The sequence below is a fragment of the Agelaius tricolor genome, unplaced genomic scaffold, assembly GCF_023055355.1.
Source record: "Agelaius tricolor isolate 1412-34295 unplaced genomic scaffold, bAgeTri1.0.p SCAF_7, whole genome shotgun sequence".
Classification (NCBI taxonomy): Eukaryota; Metazoa; Chordata; class Aves; order Passeriformes; family Icteridae; genus Agelaius; species Agelaius tricolor.
This window is the reverse complement of record NW_027269267.1, coordinates 31,064,048-31,086,316: the sequence shown is the minus strand read 5'-3', so window position 1 is coordinate 31,086,316 and position 22,269 is coordinate 31,064,048. Positions and strand designations below refer to the sequence as shown.

The following is a 22,269-nucleotide window of genomic DNA, read 5'->3' as shown; positions in this document are numbered from 1 at the left end:
TATGTTGAACACTTTTTGCTTTACCTTTGAGGACCCAGCAACAGAGTTATCTTCCACAGCTGACTGTGTGTTTATGCTACTCAGAAATGCAGGTTTCAATCTTGTATGGGATGTTCGACTAGAGAAAGGTGCTGTTAGACTATCATGCACATTTTCAAAGGCTGGGAAAAACATCTCACACATTATCTAGTCAATTAGAGAGAAAAAAAAAGAAAAGGTAATAATTACAACATAGATGTTTATGTTTATGTGAACATAGAGCCACAAACTTCACTGTTTCTAGATGCCAAGAAGCTTGCAACATCCAAGACATCCTGCACTCCCCAATGCCCATGGGAAACCTGGATGGCAGCGCCCACCACAACCACAGTCACATTCCAAGGTGCTCTTCTGGTGCCCATCTCCCTTACCAAAGGATCCTGCTCCCCAACAGCAACAAAGGCAGCAGTTTGTTGCATCCTTCTCCTGATCCTACCCATCTCCATTTTGACCCTGCCTCCAGAACTCTTCAGATCATGCTTTCCCATCAAAGCCAGTTAACAAAGATGTATTTAAACATTCCTTGTGTTCTTCATCCATCTCCTCCATCCTCAAGCAGATTTAACCCCCAGCTTAAAGCCTGCTCCTCTTCTCACCAGTCCACACCAAGCATCTTGCCAAATCCTCATCTCATTTTTATAAAAAGCTGCCTGTGTGGATGGTTACAGAGAACCTGATGATGGGCTGTTAGCACTTAATATGTCTGACTTCCCATAAGGAACAAAATGCTACAAAGACTGCAGGATTTTTCCAGCACAGGGCAGCACGCAGCTTCCTCTCCTCAATCCTCTGCCACTTCCCACATAAAAGTCATTTTTTGGTGGGTCCTAAAATTAGCAGCCTCAAGCCTACGCAGTGGAATTCACAAATATATAATCCCTCTGGCTGAGGCATCAACCAAAACCAAGAGGTGCCTCACAAAGCATGATGCTAAAAAGGTTTATTGGATAACCTCCTGAATCAAACTATCCTTTGGGTGTTTACTATCACCTGAAATACCATGAATTTTACTTGGTTGTGGGATTAAAAGCAGCACAACGGCCAAATAGTTAGTAAATACATTTTATACCTTTTGGGCTTCTTTCTTCATTGAGCTCCATTCAGGATTTAAGGCAACACAATAAAGAAATTCCTTCAATGCTTCCTCAGTCCTTTCCAATCCAGAAAGAGCTTTTGCTTTCACATAATGGCCCTGTTCACACAAAGGAAACGTACAAATCTAGAGATCATTTCTGAAGTGGCAGCAATACACCTGAAAACAAACCTGAAAGTCCAAGTCATTCTGCAGGTGAAGGACAAGATGCTTTTCAGGTAACAACCTCTTTGACATGCGTGACTGAAAGAAATTCAGTACCTTCTGGTGAAAAAAGATTCCCCAGGAACCCTCTGCTGCATCATCCCTTGCCAAAGGCATTGCTCATTTCCCAAGAGAAGAGCTGGGAATAAGGAGGGGTGTTTTTCCCCCCAGGGGCAAAGTCTACTACACATCCCACTGTGCTTGGATACACCAGAGAACAGTTTCACATACCAGGACAAGCTTAAAAAGTAAGACATCTGCACAGAAAAGGCAGTGGCACAGGGCAGACTGGCAGTGTCAACTGAGAGACTTCATGAGTCACTTCTCCTGAATGTTTTACTAGGACAGAGAGAACTTTTCACCTGTCTACTTTGGCCCAAAACCATCATGAGTTTAGGGCAATGTATCAATGCTTAACCTGAAGCATTTTAGCCCACCCTACCTCTCCCATGTGTTCTGGAGTAACACATCCATGGCCTACAGCTACGGTAGCCAGCTTGGGAACAAATCATACTGTACTTGTTACTAGTACCAAGAGTGGAATGCTTCAACTCTGAACTTACCTGCAAGTATCAAACTACAGTTCTACTTTGACTTCAGAAATTACTTCCTTTACAATGAAAAGAAACTAAGTGTGCATTTAAACATTTCCCCCTTGCTTATTAGACAGAAGTGTGCTCTACAAGTCCACCCCTGACCCATGTGAACATCTCTGGGCTGTACTGAAAGCACAGCTTCATGCATCTAAGAGACTGGCTAGATGAGCAGATCCACTTTTCTTGCTTCATAATAATGTTGAAAGATCCAGTATCACACAATCTTCCTCAGCAGGTAACTCCCTCATTCTTTCAATACTGCTGTCCAAGCTGAGACCTGTTAAGATCTTTACCATCCCACTGGAATTGGAAGAAGGAAGCTTATGCCAAAAGCAAGCAGCAAGCACTGCATAGGCCAGGTTAATTAACACAATTATCATTTGGTGACCTGCACAAGAATTTACCAATTATCATTTGGTGACCTGTACACATCAATTCTCTCCAGGAGAGGTACATTTTTCTTTTCCTCAATGCAGTAAGAAAAGATACTGTGAGGCCTGACCCTGACCTTCTTGCCTGGATGCCTGCACAGCCTCCATATAACCTTTTACACACCTGCCATCACTGCCAGCATTACTGCACTGCACTGGGGAGCCTACAAGCTTGTTTGGACTTGTCCTTCAAGGCTGTAAGAGCAATGGCCTTATTTGACCTGCAAGGGAGGATTGAGGTGGGCTGTCCACAGACAAAGTACCTAAAGATCCAACACCAGAAGTTAGGCCCAGGGACCAGAGGCCCCTATACTTCAGAGACTACCACTGCCACCCTTTCCCTTTCCTATTTTCATATACCCCTGACAAGCATCAGACTGAAAGGGAGATGCAAGCAGGACCATGAGTAGCAGACAGGAGGGCAGTTCTGTCTGCCTCTAAATAAAAACACAACTGGAAAACTCTCCCTGCCCTACAGAGTCTTGGTTTTCATAGCAACTGAAAAAGAACCAACTTATCTATAGCTCCAATGACTACTGCATATCAAGGAGTTTCACCAGTAACTCAGCAAGCCACTACATCTGTTACCAATAAGCCAAAAGATACTGGTAGGTGAACACTTGCATCCTAGGAGCTACTCCCAGAATTAAGTTTAATTTTATGTTAGGTTTGGTTTTTTTAACTACACAGCTCATGTTTGAGCTAATCTCTGCTACTGGATGAGATGCTGCAATACACAAAACAAAGCAGATGCCCAGAACTCCTGGAGAACATGGATTCTGGGTCAGCACAGCTTATGCTGATGTCCTCACAAACATGAAAGCACAAGTGAAGTACGTCTGAGACACTGCTGGTTACGCCATGATGACAAATTTCATTTTCAATTACTTCTTCAGAGATGTGATTAATGAAACCTTTATCCGCCTACGACTGACACACATCACATTTCCATGGATTCAGGCTAACAGAAGACACTTCAAGAAAATATCTGAATGCACATTATTAATTTTTCTCCCTCTGCACAGAAACCCAGCCAGCATCAACCAAGATGGGATTCCTGACTTGATGAGAAATTATCCAAGACAGAGAAGCAAACTGGATGCAAGGGAAGATTATGAACTGCCTTGCAACACGAAAGGTTTTAATGGGTGACAGCACAGATAGCCTTCAGAGAAAATTACCTAACTTGCCAGAGACTTGGTGCTTCAGACAGCACCTCTCTGCCTGCTCTGTATTAGCCCTGACTGGGAATAGAGCACTAGATGCATAGTCCTGCCTGCTCAGGCAGGAGGCTCCTTAGTCTCCACAGAAGACAATTTCTGCCTAAAATCCTTCCCCAATTCCCCACGCTATGCTCTCCCCACTGCTCAAACCTGCGCTGCAGTTTTGCTGCTGACAGGAGAGAGACTGACTGCAGGTGTAATCCTAGGTGGGGTGAACTGTTGGACACTCAGTCCAGCCTCAAGCAACCAGTAGTAGTGAGGGGCACCACATGCTTCTTCCATTTCTCCCTCCTAACATCATTTCTGATACTTGCTTCAAACTGCCCACTGCTCCTTGTAGCACATGCTTTGGTTATGAAAAAAATCCCAATCCCTCTATGAAACACCATGACACAGATAGACAGCACAGATATGAAATCTTAGGATTGAAGAGGGAAAGAAAATAATCCTGAAATACAGTGCAGGTGGCTTCTCAGAAAAACACACTGGCCAGCAGGCTGTCATAGTCACCCATTTCCTGGGGACACATCCATCCCAGAGGGACCTGCAAGGCCATCCTGGGCTGATGGAGCCTTATAGACTGATTCTCCTGCCAAGCTGCAGCACAAGCTGTTACAGATAATAGGCACCATGACCAAAACCACACCACCAGCTGCCCACCACCAAAATCCCACCAGCCGGGGAGATTCTGAGGAGCTTCCAGACTTATTCTTTGAAGAACTTAAGATGTTTTTGGCCCTGTTAATGCCACGATGCTCTTTCAACACCACGCCCAGCACAGAGAGAACTCCGAGAAGAAGCAGTTTTCATTTTGGTCTTTACAAAGGGCAAGCACCGTACCGCAGGCCAGTGGGGTTTGCTCCGGCACAGGATGTCCGCGTCGTGAAGAGCTTGCTGGTAGTTCTTCATCAGCGTACAGAGCTCTGCCCGCTGTGCTATCAATGAACACTTGCAAGGAGCTGGAAAACAAAAACAGTTGCAAGGAACTTCGTTAAAAGAAGTACCAGGACATGTTAAATACTATAACCTCATATCCAGCCACAGTAACAAAAAAAGTCACTGCTTTCCACCCACTGCATTTATACTCTCCTGTAATGGAAAAAAGGCAATTCCTTCATTCTTTCCTGCTTAAAATATATTCTTCTCACTCTGAAGCAATCGCTGTGTTTTATCTAACAGGACATATTTCATATCCACAAACAGGATGCCACTGCTTATTTACTCATCTTGCTTACAGGGCACTTCAGAAAGCAAAAAGAAAAAAGCTGCAAATGTTTCTACTCTCAGTATGGAGAAAGAAATCACCAGAGCAGACCTTCAGCTAAAACGTTACCAGAAGCCATTAAATAACAAAAATGCATGCAGCCTTTACACTTCATATCCACTTGCCTTCCCCAGGGCAAGCAAACCTCTCATGATCACACACCTTGCCTCCACAAATTTATGAATCATTCAGTTCACATGGATTATAAAGTTCCCAAGCATTATTAATCTGTCCTTTCTAGGTCTCTAGAACACATGTTAATTTCACAGAAACACTGGCTGATCCATGTTCAGCCTGTCCACCAGGACCTTCAGCTCTTCTGCAGATCTGCTGTCTAGTCCAGCCCACCCTGTTGCACAGAGTTATTGTGTCCCAGGTGTACTTCCTTTGCAGAAGTAGGCACCGCTGGTCAGCTCATACCCCAGGCTGTTGGTTTGATGACAGCCCTGCCCTTCAACACATGAATCGCTTCTTCCTCTCCCAGTTTGGTGTCACTGACAATGTGCTCTTGCCTGTGATGGAAGCTGTTAGTAAGGTACTGAACTGTGTCAACCCCATTACCAACAACACCTGGACAATGCCACTGGCAGCCATCTGCCCAGCAGCTCCCAAGCCACTAGGGATCACCTCATGCCCATGGTCCAGTCAATTCTCCACCTCCCTGCCACGTCCCCAGCTTGGCAAGGACACTGCAGCAGGCTGTGGCAGCATCCTTGCAAAACACACACTAAATCCCAAATAATGCTCTGCTTTTGTTCACTAGAACAGATATGTCATCATAGGTGATGAGATTTATGAGAGATTTACTCTTGGTCACTGGTGACCTTCATGTACTGGGAGAGGCCTCTGGAAGGCTGGAAGGGGCTGCTGGCAGCTAAGTGCAGTAATCCTTTCCAAAGGTGAGCTGGTTAAAACTGTCAGAACTGGTAACAATCTTTAAAAAGGCTTCAAGGTGTGCTGAAAGACAGTACCACGTTTCTGTAACTTTTAAACTTCACATCCAAACTAGCTCACATCTAAACTTTTCCAACAAATATCCCCTTATGCGTGTTCACACACAGGGCTCCTGTCTCCATACTCTCTTCAGCCTGCTTTGGCTTCACTGTTTGGATCTCACTTCAGCACCAGCATCCTAAACCCACCCTCAGTAAGAACACATCGCCCATACACAGCCCAGGTACAAGCACATATGCATGGACACAGAGCAAGCACAACTGCTGCAGGTGCCACCACTCTTTAAGTTCAAGGACCTACAAGGAGGGATGGCCCAAGATCACATCCCCCTCCCACCTCCTCCCCTCTCTTGGGCTGATGCAGAACCAGAGCAAAGAATCAATTAACTGGAAGTTAATTCAACAGCAACAAATAAATAGAAAGGTTGAAGAGGATCAGTTTCCCCTCAACTAGTTCACTGTCCAGCCACACAAACTTGAGTGCCAGGACACTGGATGAGAAGGAAAGAAGCAGCAAGGAGCGCTGCCTTTTTTGGCTGTAGCGTGGACTGACGCCAGATACACTAACTGCAGCATGGCATACCCTGGCTGATGCTTCTCCAACTGCTCTCAGACAGTGACAGCTAGAGACTACACTTAAAGAGCTCTGCAAAAGCTCACAAGGTGGGGTTCTGTGCTGGCTTCTGCTTGTGTGGTTTTATGGTGTTTTGTTGTGGTTTTTTTTTAACTATTACACAGGCAGACTGCTGCATGCAGTGATCCACATTTCTACCTGATAGTTTTTAAAAAGACTTCAAGTTAAATGAAACTGAAAAGCAATTAACCTAAGATCTTCAAGTAAGCTTTTTGTTCCTTTTAGTAAATGCTCAAATACAAAATTATTTAGCTGCATTTGAACAGTAAGGAATTAATACTATATTTCCATCTTTGTAACTGCTCTAGGGTACCCAGCTGCAGGGTATGCTGAGGTGGGTAGAAGCAGCAAGCAGAGTTAGGCACCTCCATAGGAAAGCAGTGTGCAGGGTAGAGTATTTCTGGCATCACAGGGAAAGGAAGCAGTGTGAGATTAGGGGACAAAGCAAGTCATCTTGCTGCTTCTATTCACTACTGCACATTTTAACCACACTGATGCTTCCCAGCACTCTTCAGTGCAAACAGACCCAGAGAGAGAACAGGTTCATCAGCTCTTTTTCAGGAACTTATCTTCACTGCAAGAGTTTTAAGCAAAAAAAAAAAAAAAAGCCACTGCAGAGCACAACAGTGTGGGAAGAGCAGCAGATCCTCCTGAAGCACAGTCTAAAGGGTCTCACAATACAAAGGGAAAATAAGCCAACCTGGAGGCAAGCCAGAAAAGCTACGTGTATTCAGGGCTAGTACCTCTCGTTCCCTGAGAGTCAGTCAGCAAGCAAAAGGTGTGGCCCATCTTAATGAGTACCTGGCAGGGAATGTTTAGTTAACTGAGAGAAAGGATAAAAAAACCCAACAAATCAAACAACTTTGCTAAAGACAACAGTATTTATGAGGCTATAGTGTAACAAGTCTTCTATAGGGAGAGGAACCTCTAGACTAGATGCCATAGCATCTAGTCTAGAGTGGTGCCTAGCCACCTCCATTGAGGCTCACCTCACTCACAGAGCAAGCAGTGCAGCCTGAAATCTTGCTGGCTCTACACCCAACCCATGCATCCCTAGTTCCCAGCCTCCTGCTATCAGCAGGACTGTCTCAAGAGGGTCTGCATCCCATCAGGGCAAAGCCAGATGGACTGAAACCTCATTCTTTGTCCAACTCAAGGCTCACATGGAAGTGGGATGAAAAAGTGTATACCCACCCACAGCCTAAATAACTACAGGGTTTCTACAGAGCACCATGATATTGAGTTGTTCCATGCCACAGCAAATGCTGTGGTGAAAATAATAAGTCACAGAAGGTGGAAGGAGAGGGCTTGAGGATGTACAGAGTTTGTGAAAGCTGCTGGATGCCAGCATACAAGTATGCCAGTGTTCAAGACCATGCTCAGCAATGCCTTGAGCAACTCAATCCAGTTGCCTAGTGAAAAGTGTCCCAGCCCATGGGACTAGACGATCTTTAAGGTCCCTTCCAACTCCTAACATTTTGATTCTACACTATAAGAATTGTCAAGTTTATTTTTTTCAATTAAAAAACAAATAAGCAAAGAATCAAACAAAAGACAAAACAAAAACATGCAAAACCCACAAACAAACAACACAAACCTGAAGAAACAACCCTAAAAGAAAAAGCTGCACAATAGTTAAAAATTTGTTTTAAAATAATGCACCCTTTCTCTCTTTTGGAGATAAAGATCAGAGAAAAAGAAGATTTATTTTATGAAATGGCTCATTATTTCAGGCCATATTAAGAAAGAAAAGCATAGAAAATTTTACTGTTTCCACAATACCAGCAGATGGCATTTTGTGAATCCATCTCCTCCTGGGAATCTACAGCTGCACAGCAAAATTTATGTCCTTGTCAGCATCAGGGATGCAGTACTGAGGCTCCCATGATCTGCGGCTCCAGGCAGCTGGAACACAGGGACTTCCTCCAAGACACAAGTCTTGGAAGTCTTCCCAAGCATCTCCCTTCCCCCCAGCCATAATTTCACTGTAACAGACAAAACCCTAGCCCATACAGGGCCCAGAGCAGAGGAATGTTTGGGTCTTTGCCTCCTGGACTCTCCTATGGACCACCAAATATTGCCTACCCTGAGTGTGGTTGTCAGCTTGGATTTCTTCAAAATCATTAATTTTCCTCTCACACCATGTTTGTGTGTTTGCTCATCTGCACATTTTTATACTATGTTACAGAAGCTATCACCCAGAATTACTTTTCTAGATATGCCCAAGAATTCAAGTTTTTTAAAAAACTATTCTGCTGAGTTCAGGAGGCTGGTAGGAGAACAGGGCTCCCCAAAATCTCCTTGTGCCGGGAAGGCAGTTCGAGGAATTATGAGAATTTGCCCAACTGACCATAGATATGATAGAAGTTTTACTGTAATAAACTACACAGTGACTTCTTCCAGGAACTCAGAACAGAAAGAACAAGTTCAAGAACTCTCTAACTCTCCTTATCTGATAATTCTTCCTAGAAAATTGCATCTTCTTCAAACCTATTTCAATACTAAGCATATTTCCTGAAGGCATGAACAGAACTGAAAGTGTCATCACAAAAACCTTTCAGTATTGCTTGTAAGAGTCAGCCTGCACAGTATTTCAGTAGAAACTTCTCTCACATTTTAAAGAAATTTCTGCCCTGGAGAGAGAAAGAAAATTGGCTTGTTTTGCTACATCATGCATTTAATTCTGAACAATTCAGTATTGAAAGCCTTTTAATAAGCTTGAAAAATAATATGAAATATATTTTTTTTTCAGTGAGAAATTAGCAAGTTTTAGTAATTAACTGAATAGCAAATTAGCTTTTCACCTCCAACTTCATGTAAGCATGACAAGACCACACACAAAAAATGGATGCACAGGATTGTTTGGTAGGGAAAGAGGGGGTGGCAAAGAGAAAAGGTGCAGTTTAGATAAAATAATTAGCAGAAGTAGTAAAGACATTCAGGACTTTAAAATAAAACTTCATTTCACAACAAAGATGAAAACCAGCTTCCCAAACCTGATTAAGAGGGACAATGACTATGACCACCTACTTGCAATCAGCAAACCCATGTTTTCTAAATCATCAGTCCACCTTAATTGGATTAACAACTGGACTTTGAAAGGTATACATATTTTCTGAATAACGTGGCTTTTCCTTCTTGCATTTAAATCACTGGCATTTTCCTGAAGTGGAGTAACCAAAGACCCCAGAGGAAATGTGCAAGAGCTTTTAGTGCACAGAGAATGCAATAAAAGATGGCTCTTCCTCCAGAAATCTACTTGTGCAAGCCAGCACCCTTCCACAGCACTTAGAGACAGGCACTTGTGAACAGGACTCTGCAGGCATTTTCCCTGGGGGACCAAGGGACCAACACTGGCAGGCAGTAGTGTATGGCCTTAGGTACCCTTGAAATAGGTTGTGGTGAGGATGAGGAGCACAGGGCACCACCATCCTCCACTTGGAGCCTATGCCACCAATTTTTAAGGAAGATTTAATTTCAAGAATGATACTAATTTCTCTCAGGTCCCAGTATTTTGCTGCTCAAAAGTCCAGGCTTAAAAACCTAGCTCTTGTAGTGTGCTGAACAAAATGCTTTAGATTCTCAGCAGTCTTATTTCAGGCTCAGTAAGTCCTCAGTTAGGAAGCTCCATATGTTATTTAAAGCTGGACTGTCATCACTGCTAAGCACAGCTAATCACTGTTCCAATTATTACTCAGGAGATACACTGTAAGGGAAGTTGTATGCTACCCAGAAGAGCTGCTACAGATGATGCAGCTCATTTTGCATCCTTGCTTTTGTGCTGTAGCTCTGGCCTCATGAGGAAGAAGCATGCCCATTAACATTACATTATTGCAAATTAATGTATTACCAATTACATTAACCTACAGTTTAGGTTCCATGTCCACAACTCCAAAGCCAATGATAACCTTCCTCTCAAATCCATGTCATGATTTGTAGCAGCAGAAGTCCGAAATTCAAGAAAGTCCCAACATGGAGCTAAGCACAACATATGAGATCACTGCTCCCTCCTGTGCAAATCCTCATCTTTCAACACTCTGCTAGATGCCTGCTACTGTTTCCAGATAATACAACATGAAACAACACACTCTCCCTGTATTTTCAGTTCCCACTCTACCCTTTGGACATTTGGGCTGCTTCACATGATGTACCCCAAGGTCATCTATGGCTTCTTGCCATCATATAATAAAAACAGTAAGTACACAAATATGACTCATTTTTCAATGCTTACTAATTCACCCAGCATTTAGTTCAAGGCTGGGAAAGGTTTCCTACCAAAGCCTCAGTCACAATGGAATTATCCTCTCAAACAGTAGGTACAGAGACTGCCCCAATTCAAGATATCTACTGACTGAAGTATGACATAACAAGCAGGATTCAAAACCAAAACAAAAAACATCAAGGGGTCAACCCCCCATCAGATGTTCAAAGCACCCAAGGAAAAGTTCTGATCCTCCCAAAGAAACAGGGACCTATGCTAGGTGCAAAAGAACCTGTGATTGCAAGGAGACTCCAAAGACACCATTGTACTTTGCGGACAAGGCGGGACCAGCCAAGTAGATCTCCCACAGTCACAGTTTATTTAACAAGATCAGTTTACAGACAGATATTCTATCATAAAACTACCTTACCAGTGACAACATAGCTGCCTTCTTTGACTCGACCACTACATAAGCTACATTTCTTGAAGTTACCCTTCAGGTCTCTGTAACCTCTTTTTCCAGTTAAAGCTTGTTTCAGAATTTCTGACTTTTGCAAAAAAGGACCCTCTTGTTTCTCTGTTACTACCTCACTTCTTCTGTCCTCAAAACAAGCAGGTCCCTCAATACATTTGCAAAAAAGAAAAGAGTACTGCAATACCCTACTAATTTTAAGATAAGGAAGCACAAGTCAGTTCTATAAACATCTTTCAAAAGCAAGAGACATTCTGTTATACTTAATCAAAGAAAAAAAAGAGTATGCTGTTTGAAGAGACTTCAAAAAATCTTCAGACTTTAGGTAGGTATAGTTCATTCTCAACGATTGCTGAAGCAGTTCAATTATTTATAGGAAATTACATCTGGGTTACATACATGAAGGGGGAGGGGAAAATACAGTTCTGTACCATTTAAGATGGGGTAAGTTACATGAGCAACGTTAATTACTTTTTTAAAAAACACAGAAAAAAACCCCAAAAACCCGAAGGAAGACTGTCTACTGTACAACATGATGCCTTCTCCCCTTTGCCAGTGATGAATAAGCCTCCTGACCACTTTGGCTCTGGTGCTGCAGCTCAGCAATGCCTCTGCCTTCAGCAGACCCTCTGCAAGCAGGCAAAACCTTCCAGAGATCCAACTACAGGACCTGAGCACTCAACCACAAGCTCTGTACAAACCAAGAGTAACATGAGCTTCTCCTCCAAATGACTTGACATGTTTCCAGTAGTGACATACATGAAGTATTTACTACTATTTTCCAAGCCCTAATTCACAGTAAAATGGGGGGGGGAAGAAGTGGGGGAGGCACTGTGGGGCAGAACTCCGAAAAATATTTCAAGTTTAAAAATAACTCTGGGATTACTGCAATAGTCTCTAAGTAACCTTGATTCCTACTTTTACATGTTTTTCTGTCCATGTAGAACATGGCAAAGAGGCTTTGGACACACACTTTAAGTGGATTCCAAGACTTTACAGAGGGATTCCAAGATTTTACAGAGGGATGGGAAAGTTCCTTTTTTAGCACAACTCCTCTAAGCAGCAAGCAACTACCATTTTTTGTAGCAGGTAATTTCAGAAACACTACCTCTCATTCTTCAGTTAAAGTCACCTTACATCAGGAGGTAAAAAATTAAATATTCTTCTGATAAATTATTAAAATGACTGAACCAGTTGCTGTTGTAGGAGGCATGACAGCTGTCTACCATGACTTTTTTGTTGGTTTTGCTAAATGGCTGGTACAATATCAAAGACTTACTTCTTTACTACTGCAAACAGGAAAGTATACCCAAGACCCTGTGAGGAAGGAAGATTTGGCAAACATCTTTTTTATCATATCAGGAAAAGACAAATGACCTTATCTTTAATAGCAGCCTTCTATAGATGGTATACAAAAGAAGAGACCATTAAAGTATTCTAATATATATAATGCACATACAGGTGCATATGGATGCTCACTAGCAGTTTTCTTTGAATAAGACTTTGGTGCACCATTAACAAGGGTACAACCTTAGAAAATGGCAGAATTATTAAAATGCATACAATGGCATCAACAATCTCTACAAAAACTTAAGCACAGCTCTCTCTAAAGACAATTCAGTCCCTTTACAGACTGGGGCTCTTTGCTTCTTCTGACCTTGACCCAGGATTAACAGAGAAATCCATCACTAGTCAGGGCTGCAGTAGGAAAGCACCTGAAGAGTGTTCCACCAGTCCACCAAGAAATTCTGATCACCCTTTCCCACCCTTATGTGAAACAACTTAGACACAGACATAAAAGGAAAATGCCCAAGCAAATTATTCCTGGGGCATGGCAGAACACTTGCCAACACCCATCTTATGGCTGTAAGCACTCAGTCTAACTCAAAGAATGCTTGGCTTGAAGTTTACCTATGCCATGCTCTCCAGGAAGGAGTGCAACCCCACGATCTAGCATTTACCTGGCAGGAAAATCTACAGCAATTGCTCTTGAATCAACTCACACTGAAGGTCTGTAGCTTCTTTTGTCTTTTTTCTACTGCTTCCTGGCTTGCCCCACCCCCTTAATTCAATTCTTACAAAGAGAGAATTTGGTAGGCATCAGATAAATTTCCATTAATTGCTTGACCACAATAGTAATAAGTGTTGAGTGGCCACAATGAGCTTTCTTTTGGATCAGACCAATTTATGATGATCATCCACTGGGATGAGAGGGGAGGGCTCTCCAAGGTCTGGCCAAGAGAGGCAGATTCTCCTCTTTCCACCAAAGCTCACAAAAGCATCTGCATTTTGTTTCTAGCAACACCTCAACCACCACGCTGTGGGCCAGAGGTCAGTGAGCAGCTCTGCACTCCCAGAGACCAGAGCATCCCCAGCAGGCACACAGCAGCACCTCCCTTGCCTGCCCTGTAGCACTGCTACCTCTGGCACTACTTTGGGCTTGGTACAAACTCACCTCCTCTCCTTGGCCTTTCCTACCCATCCTTTATCCACTTGAAACAATGACCCACACAGATGTATGTGCAAAGGAGCCCTTTCTTCCTAAGGCCTCAATCTGTCATTGTGTTTTGAAAACTCTATGATACAGCTGAGCTTTATCTCCTATATGCTCATTCTGGAAACCTTGGCAGGGGCAGAACTAAAATCCTGGGCAATGTGAGTGGCTGCATGCATTAGCTACCCCCCCCTGCCCCGGGACAAACATAGTTCTGCTCAGAAAGAGTCCATCACACTAGAAGTAAACACCATCACTTTGAGTGTTTGCTGAGCTCTTACAGCCTTCCAGAAACAATGATCTTCTCGAGCCTGATAAAACTCTGCAGCAGTGGGTAACTACACACTGAAGCAACATGCCTCATGTAGAAACAAGCTGTCCTGGAATACCAGCATTCAGATAGGATGGGTGCCACCCTCAGGGCTGGGACCCAACCGTACAGCACACAGCAAGCAAAAAAAAAATTCACACATCACATCACAGGAGCCAGGGCAGGGCTCCCTCCACACCCCAAGAAGCTAATTTGAGATTAGGGTCAGGTGGGCACAAGGTCACAGCCCTTCCCAGCAGAGCCACAGCCCTGTGGGCAGGCTTGAGAGACCACCCAGGACCTGTAACATGAATGCTGTCTAATGAATGCACCCTCATGCCAACGAGAGCTTCATCTCTTTTAGAGCTGTACTTGGGAAAAGCTCTATTCACAATCTTCCCAATGAAGCAACAGCTACCTGTTGCCTCTGTAACTGAGAACTGCTTTGGAGAAATAAATTAAAAAAAAAAAAAAAACAAAACAAAACCAGAACACACTCCCAAAAGCACATCCTCAAAATAAATTTATTTGTCACTGAAATCTAGCTTACTTTAATTCAGGCACACAGCTTAAAGAGTCTGTATGCCTGGATATAAGGAAATAACTACTCCTCCCAAGCACAGTCCCTCCAGAGAGTACCTCCATCAGCAAGAGCAGCAGGTCAAAGAAAAAAGGGTGCAGAAAGCACATACTGCACAAAGAGGCTCCAAACCCAAATAAACAAAAGAAAACAACCCCACAAACAAAGCAATCCCACACACATATATCATATATTTCAGTTTAACTAACCTAGGAGTCCAATCAAAAGGCTAGTTAGAAGAGAAGGGATGTCAGAGAGGAAGCCCACCCCACACAAATGAAATTCAGAAAGCTGGGGTAACAGCCATGAGAGCAACATTTGGACAATACTTGATGTTATGATGGCTGAACAGCACAAAGCTTGGCACAAAAAATGATCCATCTGGAAACAAATGCTTTCTTTCAAGCAGCTTGACATGTGCTTGCTTTGAAGCTGTGGTAATTAGACACCTTACAATAATGGAGGATCTATTACAATGTCTATAGCAGAGGAAAAACGAAAGGCAGTGACTTTGTATAATACAGCAGAGATCACCTCTCAAGAGGACTGGAAGGATCAAATAGCAAAGCTGATTTTCTTAAGAACAAAAAACCCACTCAACCACACCTGAATCCATATCAGACTACAGGAGTGAACATGGGATCAGCACTGCTGTTGTAAATGTGATAGTTAAGGATAAAAGATGAACATACTCACTGACAGTATGAGTTTGTAAGACTAACTAGTTCAACTGGAAAAAGCTGACAACTTGAAGGCATGTAGATCTCTTCCCAGGCCTGAAATATGTACCAGACATTCCAGATTGCACCAGAAATGTAATTCAAGAATTGAAGCACCTCAAGAACTAAAGTGTCAATCGGGAGAAGGTCACAATCAAAATGAGCAAAATGACAGGAAAACTTGCTTTAATATTGCATCACACAAAGCTAGCTGTAACAAATAGAGTAGGAAAGTATTTCACAAAAAACACCAGTAAAAAAATCCCACTGAAGTATGTGTACTGCCAAGAAACCTGGAATTTTACCTAACTTTATATCACAATTGTATTATCAATGTGTTCATGAGCCTACAGTCACTAAAAAAAAAAAATAAAATTCAAATAGCCAGGCCCTTGACACGCTTGTGCAATACACGAGCATTTGGAGGTTGTAAAAAGCACTTATCTTCTCACACATCAGAAGTGGGTTCAGCCAGGAGTAGAGGAAACTGAGAGGACACCTCATCACAATTTACAGCTTCCTTATAAGGGGAAGTGGAGGCCCATGCACTGATTTCTTTTCGCTGGTGACCAGGGACAGGACCTGAGGAAACAGCACGAAGCTGAGTCTGGGGAGGTTTAGGTTGGATTTTAGGAGATTTTTCACCCAGAGGGTGGCTGGGCACTGGAAGAGGCTCTCCAAGGAACTGGTCATAGCCACAAGCTTGATAGTTCAGGAAGCTTTTGGACAATGCTCTCAGGCACCTGGTGTGACTCCTAGGGCTGTCCTGTGCTTTTTAGTCACTCACATGCTAACATTTCAACACTGAACAGTTGGAAGAGTTGTGGGGTTTTTCCTTATTTACCATGATACTTGGCTGGAAAACAAGAAGGCAACTCCAGCATGCGGAAGAGCAGCGAACGTGTGGCAAGAATTTAAGAACACAAGGCTCATACACAGCAGTTCAATTTGTGAGGAACAGCACCAGCACGCACAAAACATCAAAAAAGATGATGGGCTGGGGGCATGGGCTGCCCTTCATCAGTAGGAATTTGGATCCACTACAGGGAAGTTTCAACACGTAAGCCTCTGGAATTTGGATTTCAAAAGCTAGCAAGATACCTGTTATTATTTCCAATTACAATTCTATTAAAAAGAAAAGACTCAAGTTCACTGACAGAGTGAGGACCTTCTGAATGGATTCCCAGGCTGCTTGGGAAATCACTGAAGACAGAAATAAGGACACTGCAAAGGAATTATCTTGAGGCCCTGATGCACAACAGCCATGGCTGGAGATTGTACTCCAGGGAGAGGAAGGAGAAAGACACATGCTGTGTGAGAACACAAGCAGCACACCACAGTCTTCCCTCTCCTTTCACCCCCATGCAGACACAGCAAGAAGCAGAGACAACAGTGAGAAATAGTTCTCTAAAATACTCTTCAAACATTAATTTCATTGATGAGATGCTATTTTTCCCAGCAGTAGGACCCTGAACCCAAAATATTAGGATGCTTCCCTACTGAAAACTCACCGTATCCACCAGTGACCTACATTAAGCCTCTCCTCTCCCTCTGCTTCACCTTCCTTCTTGGGCTCCATCCTGCCCTACTTTAACAGGGATTACTTCAGCTAAACCACATAATAGTTTTATAGGATAGTTTTCAGATAGGACTGAAAACTTGTCACATCTAGCTGGGAAAGTGGAAGAAACAGCAGAAGTAATGCTTTCCACAGCCAGTACCAGCTGTGAGTAGATAGTATGTTATGCTATCCCATCCCAAACTCTTCTATCTCCAATGCCTATCATTAAGCCGTGGCAAAAAACTGAAAGTGAGCCAAGGACTGGAATAACGGTGAAATTGTTTCTCTCCACAACAAAAGAAATTAAAACAAATAATAATCAGAGCCATTTATCCCTGCATGTAACAGCTAGGATCAAGGAACGTGATTTTTAGTCAATGCATGGAAGGAGCTCATTGACAGAGGAGCGGCACAATTTTCCCTACGCTTGTCTTTCAAAGACATTTACCCGCAGGATTTCGTCAGTGTTAAAACGACGGAGGCATTCTCCCCCCTTCCTCCTCGATTAAACCGGACATCCATGTCGCTGAGAGCGGAGGAGCGGCAGATCGCGGGGGCTGTGCGGAGCTCACGGCTCTCCCCGCCGCACGCCTCCCAGCCATGCCCGGTGCTGTACCACCCCCACCGCTCGCAGGGCAAACAGCCGGGCGCACGCACACATCCACTACTACAGGGCTACAACCGAGCGAGCAGCACCCACCTACTACTCGGCGCAGAACCTGAAAACAAGCTGGTTTTGATAAACTAAGGCTGCCACCGGTTTGGCAGAGGAGGAAGGCAGGCCTTATTATTTAAAGCCAAGCTTTTCAGAGAACACCATGCACACAGAAATCCTCTGTGTCAACAAAGAGGCTACGCTCAAAACACGAGTGGACTGTCTCTCCAAGGCTAAACGTAGATAACCTTGAGTATTTTGCACAGTGCAAGACAAAGGAAATTTTCTGAGCCTTTACACCTACTGATATCCCATCAGGTGTTTTCAAAGCTTTTATCTTGCTAAAGGTGCAGCTGCACGTAGCTGAATGAATCTGATCCACACACTCATTTCTTCCAGGAAGCCGTGGCGCGGCTCAACACGACCACTACTGCGTATCCTACGCTGAATGATGGCTTCCCCATAAATAGGAAAGCGGGTTTTCTAGAAATACTGCATAATGAGTCATCGGCAGCGAACAGCTAAACGCCAAGCACCTTCAGAGCAAGGACAAAAATACCAGTGGAACAAAAATAGCCATTCACTGGAGCAGGGGGCGGGCGTGAGGAGACCCGCTGGCAGGATTCCTGCTCGTAGCCTCCCGCAGGCGCCCTCTCCCACCACTCACCGCAAGCCCCCTCCCCGCCCGGCTCCGGGGCCAGCCCGGTGGCGGCGGCCAGCGCTGTCCCCGCCGCGCCCCCTCCTCCTCCTCCTCCCGCCGGCGCCACTCACCCATCTCCAGGGCCTGGTTGTACTTCTCCAGGGCGGCCGGTAGCTCCTGGCGCTCCCGCAGCGCGTCGCCCTCGGCGCGGAGCCGCCGCGCCCGGCTCTCGGCGCCGAACCACTTGTGCAGCAGGTTGCCCAGCACCACGTTGACCCGCGGGCGGCCGGCGGCCGGCGGCAGCGCGGCGGCGGCAGGGGTCGGCTCGGCGGGGCGGCGCGGGCGGTGGCAGCGGCCGCAGTCGCCGGGCTCGGCGCAGCGGCGGCAGTGGGTGTGCCCGCAGTGCAGGGTCACCGGCTCGCACAGCAGCCGCCGGCACAGCGGGCAGGCGAACAGCTCGGGCGGGCGGCAGCACGCCGGGTCGCCGAGACTCTCGCCCTCCGCCCCGCCGCCGCCGGCCGCGCCGCTTCCCCAGGGCGGGAGACGCAGCTCCTTGTCGCGGATGCTGAGAGCGACACTCTCCGCCAGCTCCCGCAGCTCCTCGGGCCGCAGCCGCGCCAGCCGCGCCGCCGCGCCGTAGGCGTCCAGCGCCTCGGCCATGCGGCCGGCCCTGGCCAGCGCGTCGGCGCGGCGGAGGCACAGGCCCCGCTCGGGCTGCGGCAGCCCCGCCAGCTCGGAACCGTAGATCTCGGCCGCCAGCTCGAAGTTGCCGCCGCGGAAGGCCTCCTCCGCCACCTGCAGCATCTCGGCGCAGGGTCCCCCCGCCGCCGCCGCCCTCGCCCCGGCCCCGGCGGCGGGCGGCAGCGCGCAGGGCCCCGGGCCCAGCTCCATGCCCGCGCGGCGCCGCCGGCCCCGGGCCGCCCTACTCCATGCTGGGCCCGCGGCGCTGCCGACTCCGGCTTCTTCCTGGGAGGGGACGGCGACGGAAGGGAGGGAGGGAGGGAGGGAGGGATGGAGAGGGGGCGTGTCACATCTCTGCAGCAGGGGGGCGGCTCCCGGGAGGGGGAAGGGGGAACGGGGAGCGACGGTGGGGATGGGGAGGGACGGACGGGCTCCTGGCTTATGTAAGGGGCGAGTGGTTGGGCAAAAGCACCCGAGGCTGGCAGAGCGCCCGCCCTCCCCGGGGGCAGCGGTGGCACGGCGGGAGCTCCCCTTCCCTCCCTCGGTGCCCGCCCGGCCGCCGCTGCCAGGTGCCGGTGCCGCACGTGCCCGCCCCGCACGTGCCCCTGCGCCGCCGCGCCCGCACGTGCGCCCGGTCCGGCGGCGGCGGCTCCAGCAGCGGGAGCGGGGCCGGGGGGGCTTCCGCCGTGCGGCTCCTGCCGAGCTCAGCCTCTTCCTTCCCGTTTCCTGGTGCCCGGCGTTAACCGCTTCCTCGCCGGGGCGGCCGGACCCTCCTGTCCCATCGCCTCCCGTCCCGCCGTGCCCCGGGACCCCTCGGTGTCCCCCCGCCGCCGGACACGGCCTCTCCGTCAGCAGCACCGCACCGTGTGGGTCAGGGAGCGTTATCGGTTGTTTATTTTAATTTCTCTGGTCCCCGAGAAAGCAGGTACTTGCTGTCTCTTAAATAAATAAATACACAAATACAAAAATAATAACATTTCCCAAACACCACAACTGTTAGAAAAAAAATCTTTTTCTCTAAGTGGCAGCCTCGCCAGCACAGCTTGGGATCCACGAGTCGTGCTGAGCGCTGGCTTGTGTATCGGCAGCAACAATAAAGATAATGCAGCTGGAAGTTAGTTAATCATGCGTGAGTCAGAGAGGAATCCAACTTGCTCCGCAGGAATAACAGGAGCGGGGGAAAAAAAAATAAGTTCGGCAACGTTTATTTTAGACACAGCTGTAAACAAACTGCTCTGAGAAGCGGAAAGCCTTTCAATCCAATGGGGAGAGACCCACATCCAGCTGCTTTTTGGGCTGCAGATGGACAGCAGAGGGGATTTTGGCTTTGCCTCTCTTGTTAGGCTTCTGGCCCCCAGCTAATCAGGAAAATCTCATTCATTAAATATTGTACCAAACAGTCTTGATACTATGAAAGTGTACGGATTTTCTAAAATAGTAAGATGCTAACTTTCTTTAGGTGTATGTGGTCGATGTCATACTGCACAGTCAGGCTTAAGTAAGCATCAATATTCACAGTGGAGTAAGCATGACCACAGGATCCCAGCTAACAGCAAGGAACAGGACCTTTGTTCCTCAGATCCTCAGAGCCATTCATGACAGATAAAGGATACCCGGGGACTGCCAAGATAGCACCAGCCATCCTAGCCCCTCCAGCACCTCTGTAAAACCATCCCCTTACTTTCATCATAGATGAGAAACTGTAGCAAGACTGACTCTGGGATGTCTGGATCAATAAAGAAGCAGGTGGATGATGGCTATAGAAGTATTGCTGGTTTTCAGAACAGTAATATGTTTGCACTAAGTTGCTCCATGACTTATCCATTTTGCAGTGTTCATGTTCCTAACAGTTGATTCTTTGGGCAATGCTCACTTCTCCAACAATTGTACCAACTTCCTTGGCTCAAGGCTTCTACCCAGAAGGTGACCTTGGCATCCTGTTAGTATTTCATCATTCCCTTTCTTGACACGTTCTTAACTTGCAGTTAAGATGGGATGGAATCCCATTGCCATTTTATCTAAGTCACTTAGGGACATTATTCACAGCATAGAGAGGACAGAAACACAGTGGCTCGTTCTATTCTGTGGTATCAAGGACAAGCCATGGAATCTTGGACAGATGATGAAAATGTGGACTTAGTGCTAGAGCTACCTCACGGCATTATTCTCTCATTCCTATGACTCCAATATGGAAGAGCAGCATTTTGGCTGACTGCCCCCATTGCACTCATCTGGTGATTAGGCTCTTTGGCTGGGAACTCCCCAGCAGCCCTCCTTGCTTTCCTGAAGGCAAGGCAGGCAAGTCCATCCTGTCACACCACTTTTCTCCACGTGTCTTTGGACTGCTGTGTGTGATAAATGGATATGATTTGTGCTAATTAAATTGTAACTATATCAATATTTTAGAAAATAATTGTTATAAAATAATTAAGGAAAAGTATATGTGATTAGTGCTACAAAGCAGATGGACCACTTTGCAGACGTTACACGTGAAAAACAGGATACAGGATGTAGTATTGAGATAAGCAAGATCCCAAAGCAGAATCAGCCTTGGGATGAACAAAGTTGGGACGATTCCAAGTATGGAATCTAAGTTGTGGTTTAATCTATGAAATAATAAGGCTTACTTAGAACATAATGCTTACTTACATAACACAAAGCTTAGTGCACATGTGCAACCTGTAAGATTATTCAGAGGACAGAGAGGAAGACAGTGAGCCTTCCTCTGAAAAGACCACCAAAAAGCCAGGAGACCCCCTAACAACAAGTGGAGTATGCACTATGCAGTATAGTGACGTAGATTTCAAGAATCAAAAATAGGAGGGGATTTACAGAAAAATGTTGATGAATATGTATTAGCATATGGAATATAAGTTTAGTTTGGATTCCTTTGTTTCGTACATGAGGCAGGGTGAGAAGCCCTCCCCGTGCCCCGGTCGGTTTTGCTTATGCTTTATATGAACCTTAATCATAGTTAATTAATCACTGCAATTTTTTTTGTATTTGCTTCATTATATTTAATACACTTGATTGTATTAATTTATATAAAATTGCTGTTCAGTTCAAATTCCTGCTAAATTCAATTTTGTTGTTTATTAAATTAGACATATAGAACTTCATTCATAACAATAGTAAGGTATTAACCTTCTTTAGATGTATGGTGTTGATGTCATACTGAACAGTCAGGCTTAAGTAAGCATCAATATTCACAGTGGAGTAAGCATGACCAAAGGATCCCAGCTAACGGCAAGGAACAGGACCTTTGTTCCTCAGATCCTCAGAGCCATTCATGACAGATAAAGGATACCCGGGGACTGCCAAGATAGCACCAGCCATCCTAGCCCCTCCAGCACCTCTGTAAAACCATCCCCTTACTTTCATCATAGATGAGAAATTGTAGCAAGACTGACTCTGGGATGTCTGGATCAATAAAGAAGCAGGTGGATGATGGCTATAGAAGTATTGCTGGTTTTCAGAACAGTAATATGTTTGCACTAAGTTGCTCCATGACTTATCCAT

General features: G+C 45.7%; 1 protein-coding gene across 2 annotated transcripts in view; it reads right to left on the bottom strand.

Moving 5' to 3' along the window:
• The window catches only part of LONRF2 (LON peptidase N-terminal domain and ring finger 2), a 34,409-nt gene extending 14,981 nt beyond the window's left edge, over positions 1 to 19,428 (bottom strand). The window contains exons 1-4 of one of the 2 annotated variants that reach the window (XR_011679745.1): positions 18,201 to 19,428; positions 4,427 to 4,545; positions 1,109 to 1,231; positions 25 to 186 (exon numbers count right to left, since the gene is read on the bottom strand). Coding sequence is in view for 1 of the 2 variants with exons in the window: in XM_071430803.1 (XP_071286904.1) it covers positions 25 to 186; positions 1,109 to 1,231; positions 4,427 to 4,545; positions 18,201 to 18,960 (1,164 nt within the window). In the remaining variant the exon portion in view is untranslated. The remainder of the gene's footprint in view (positions 1 to 24; positions 187 to 1,108; positions 1,232 to 4,426; positions 4,546 to 18,200) is intronic. The other variant, XM_071430803.1, reaches the window with a different exon arrangement.
• Between the last annotated feature and the right edge of the window lie 2,841 nt (positions 19,429 to 22,269).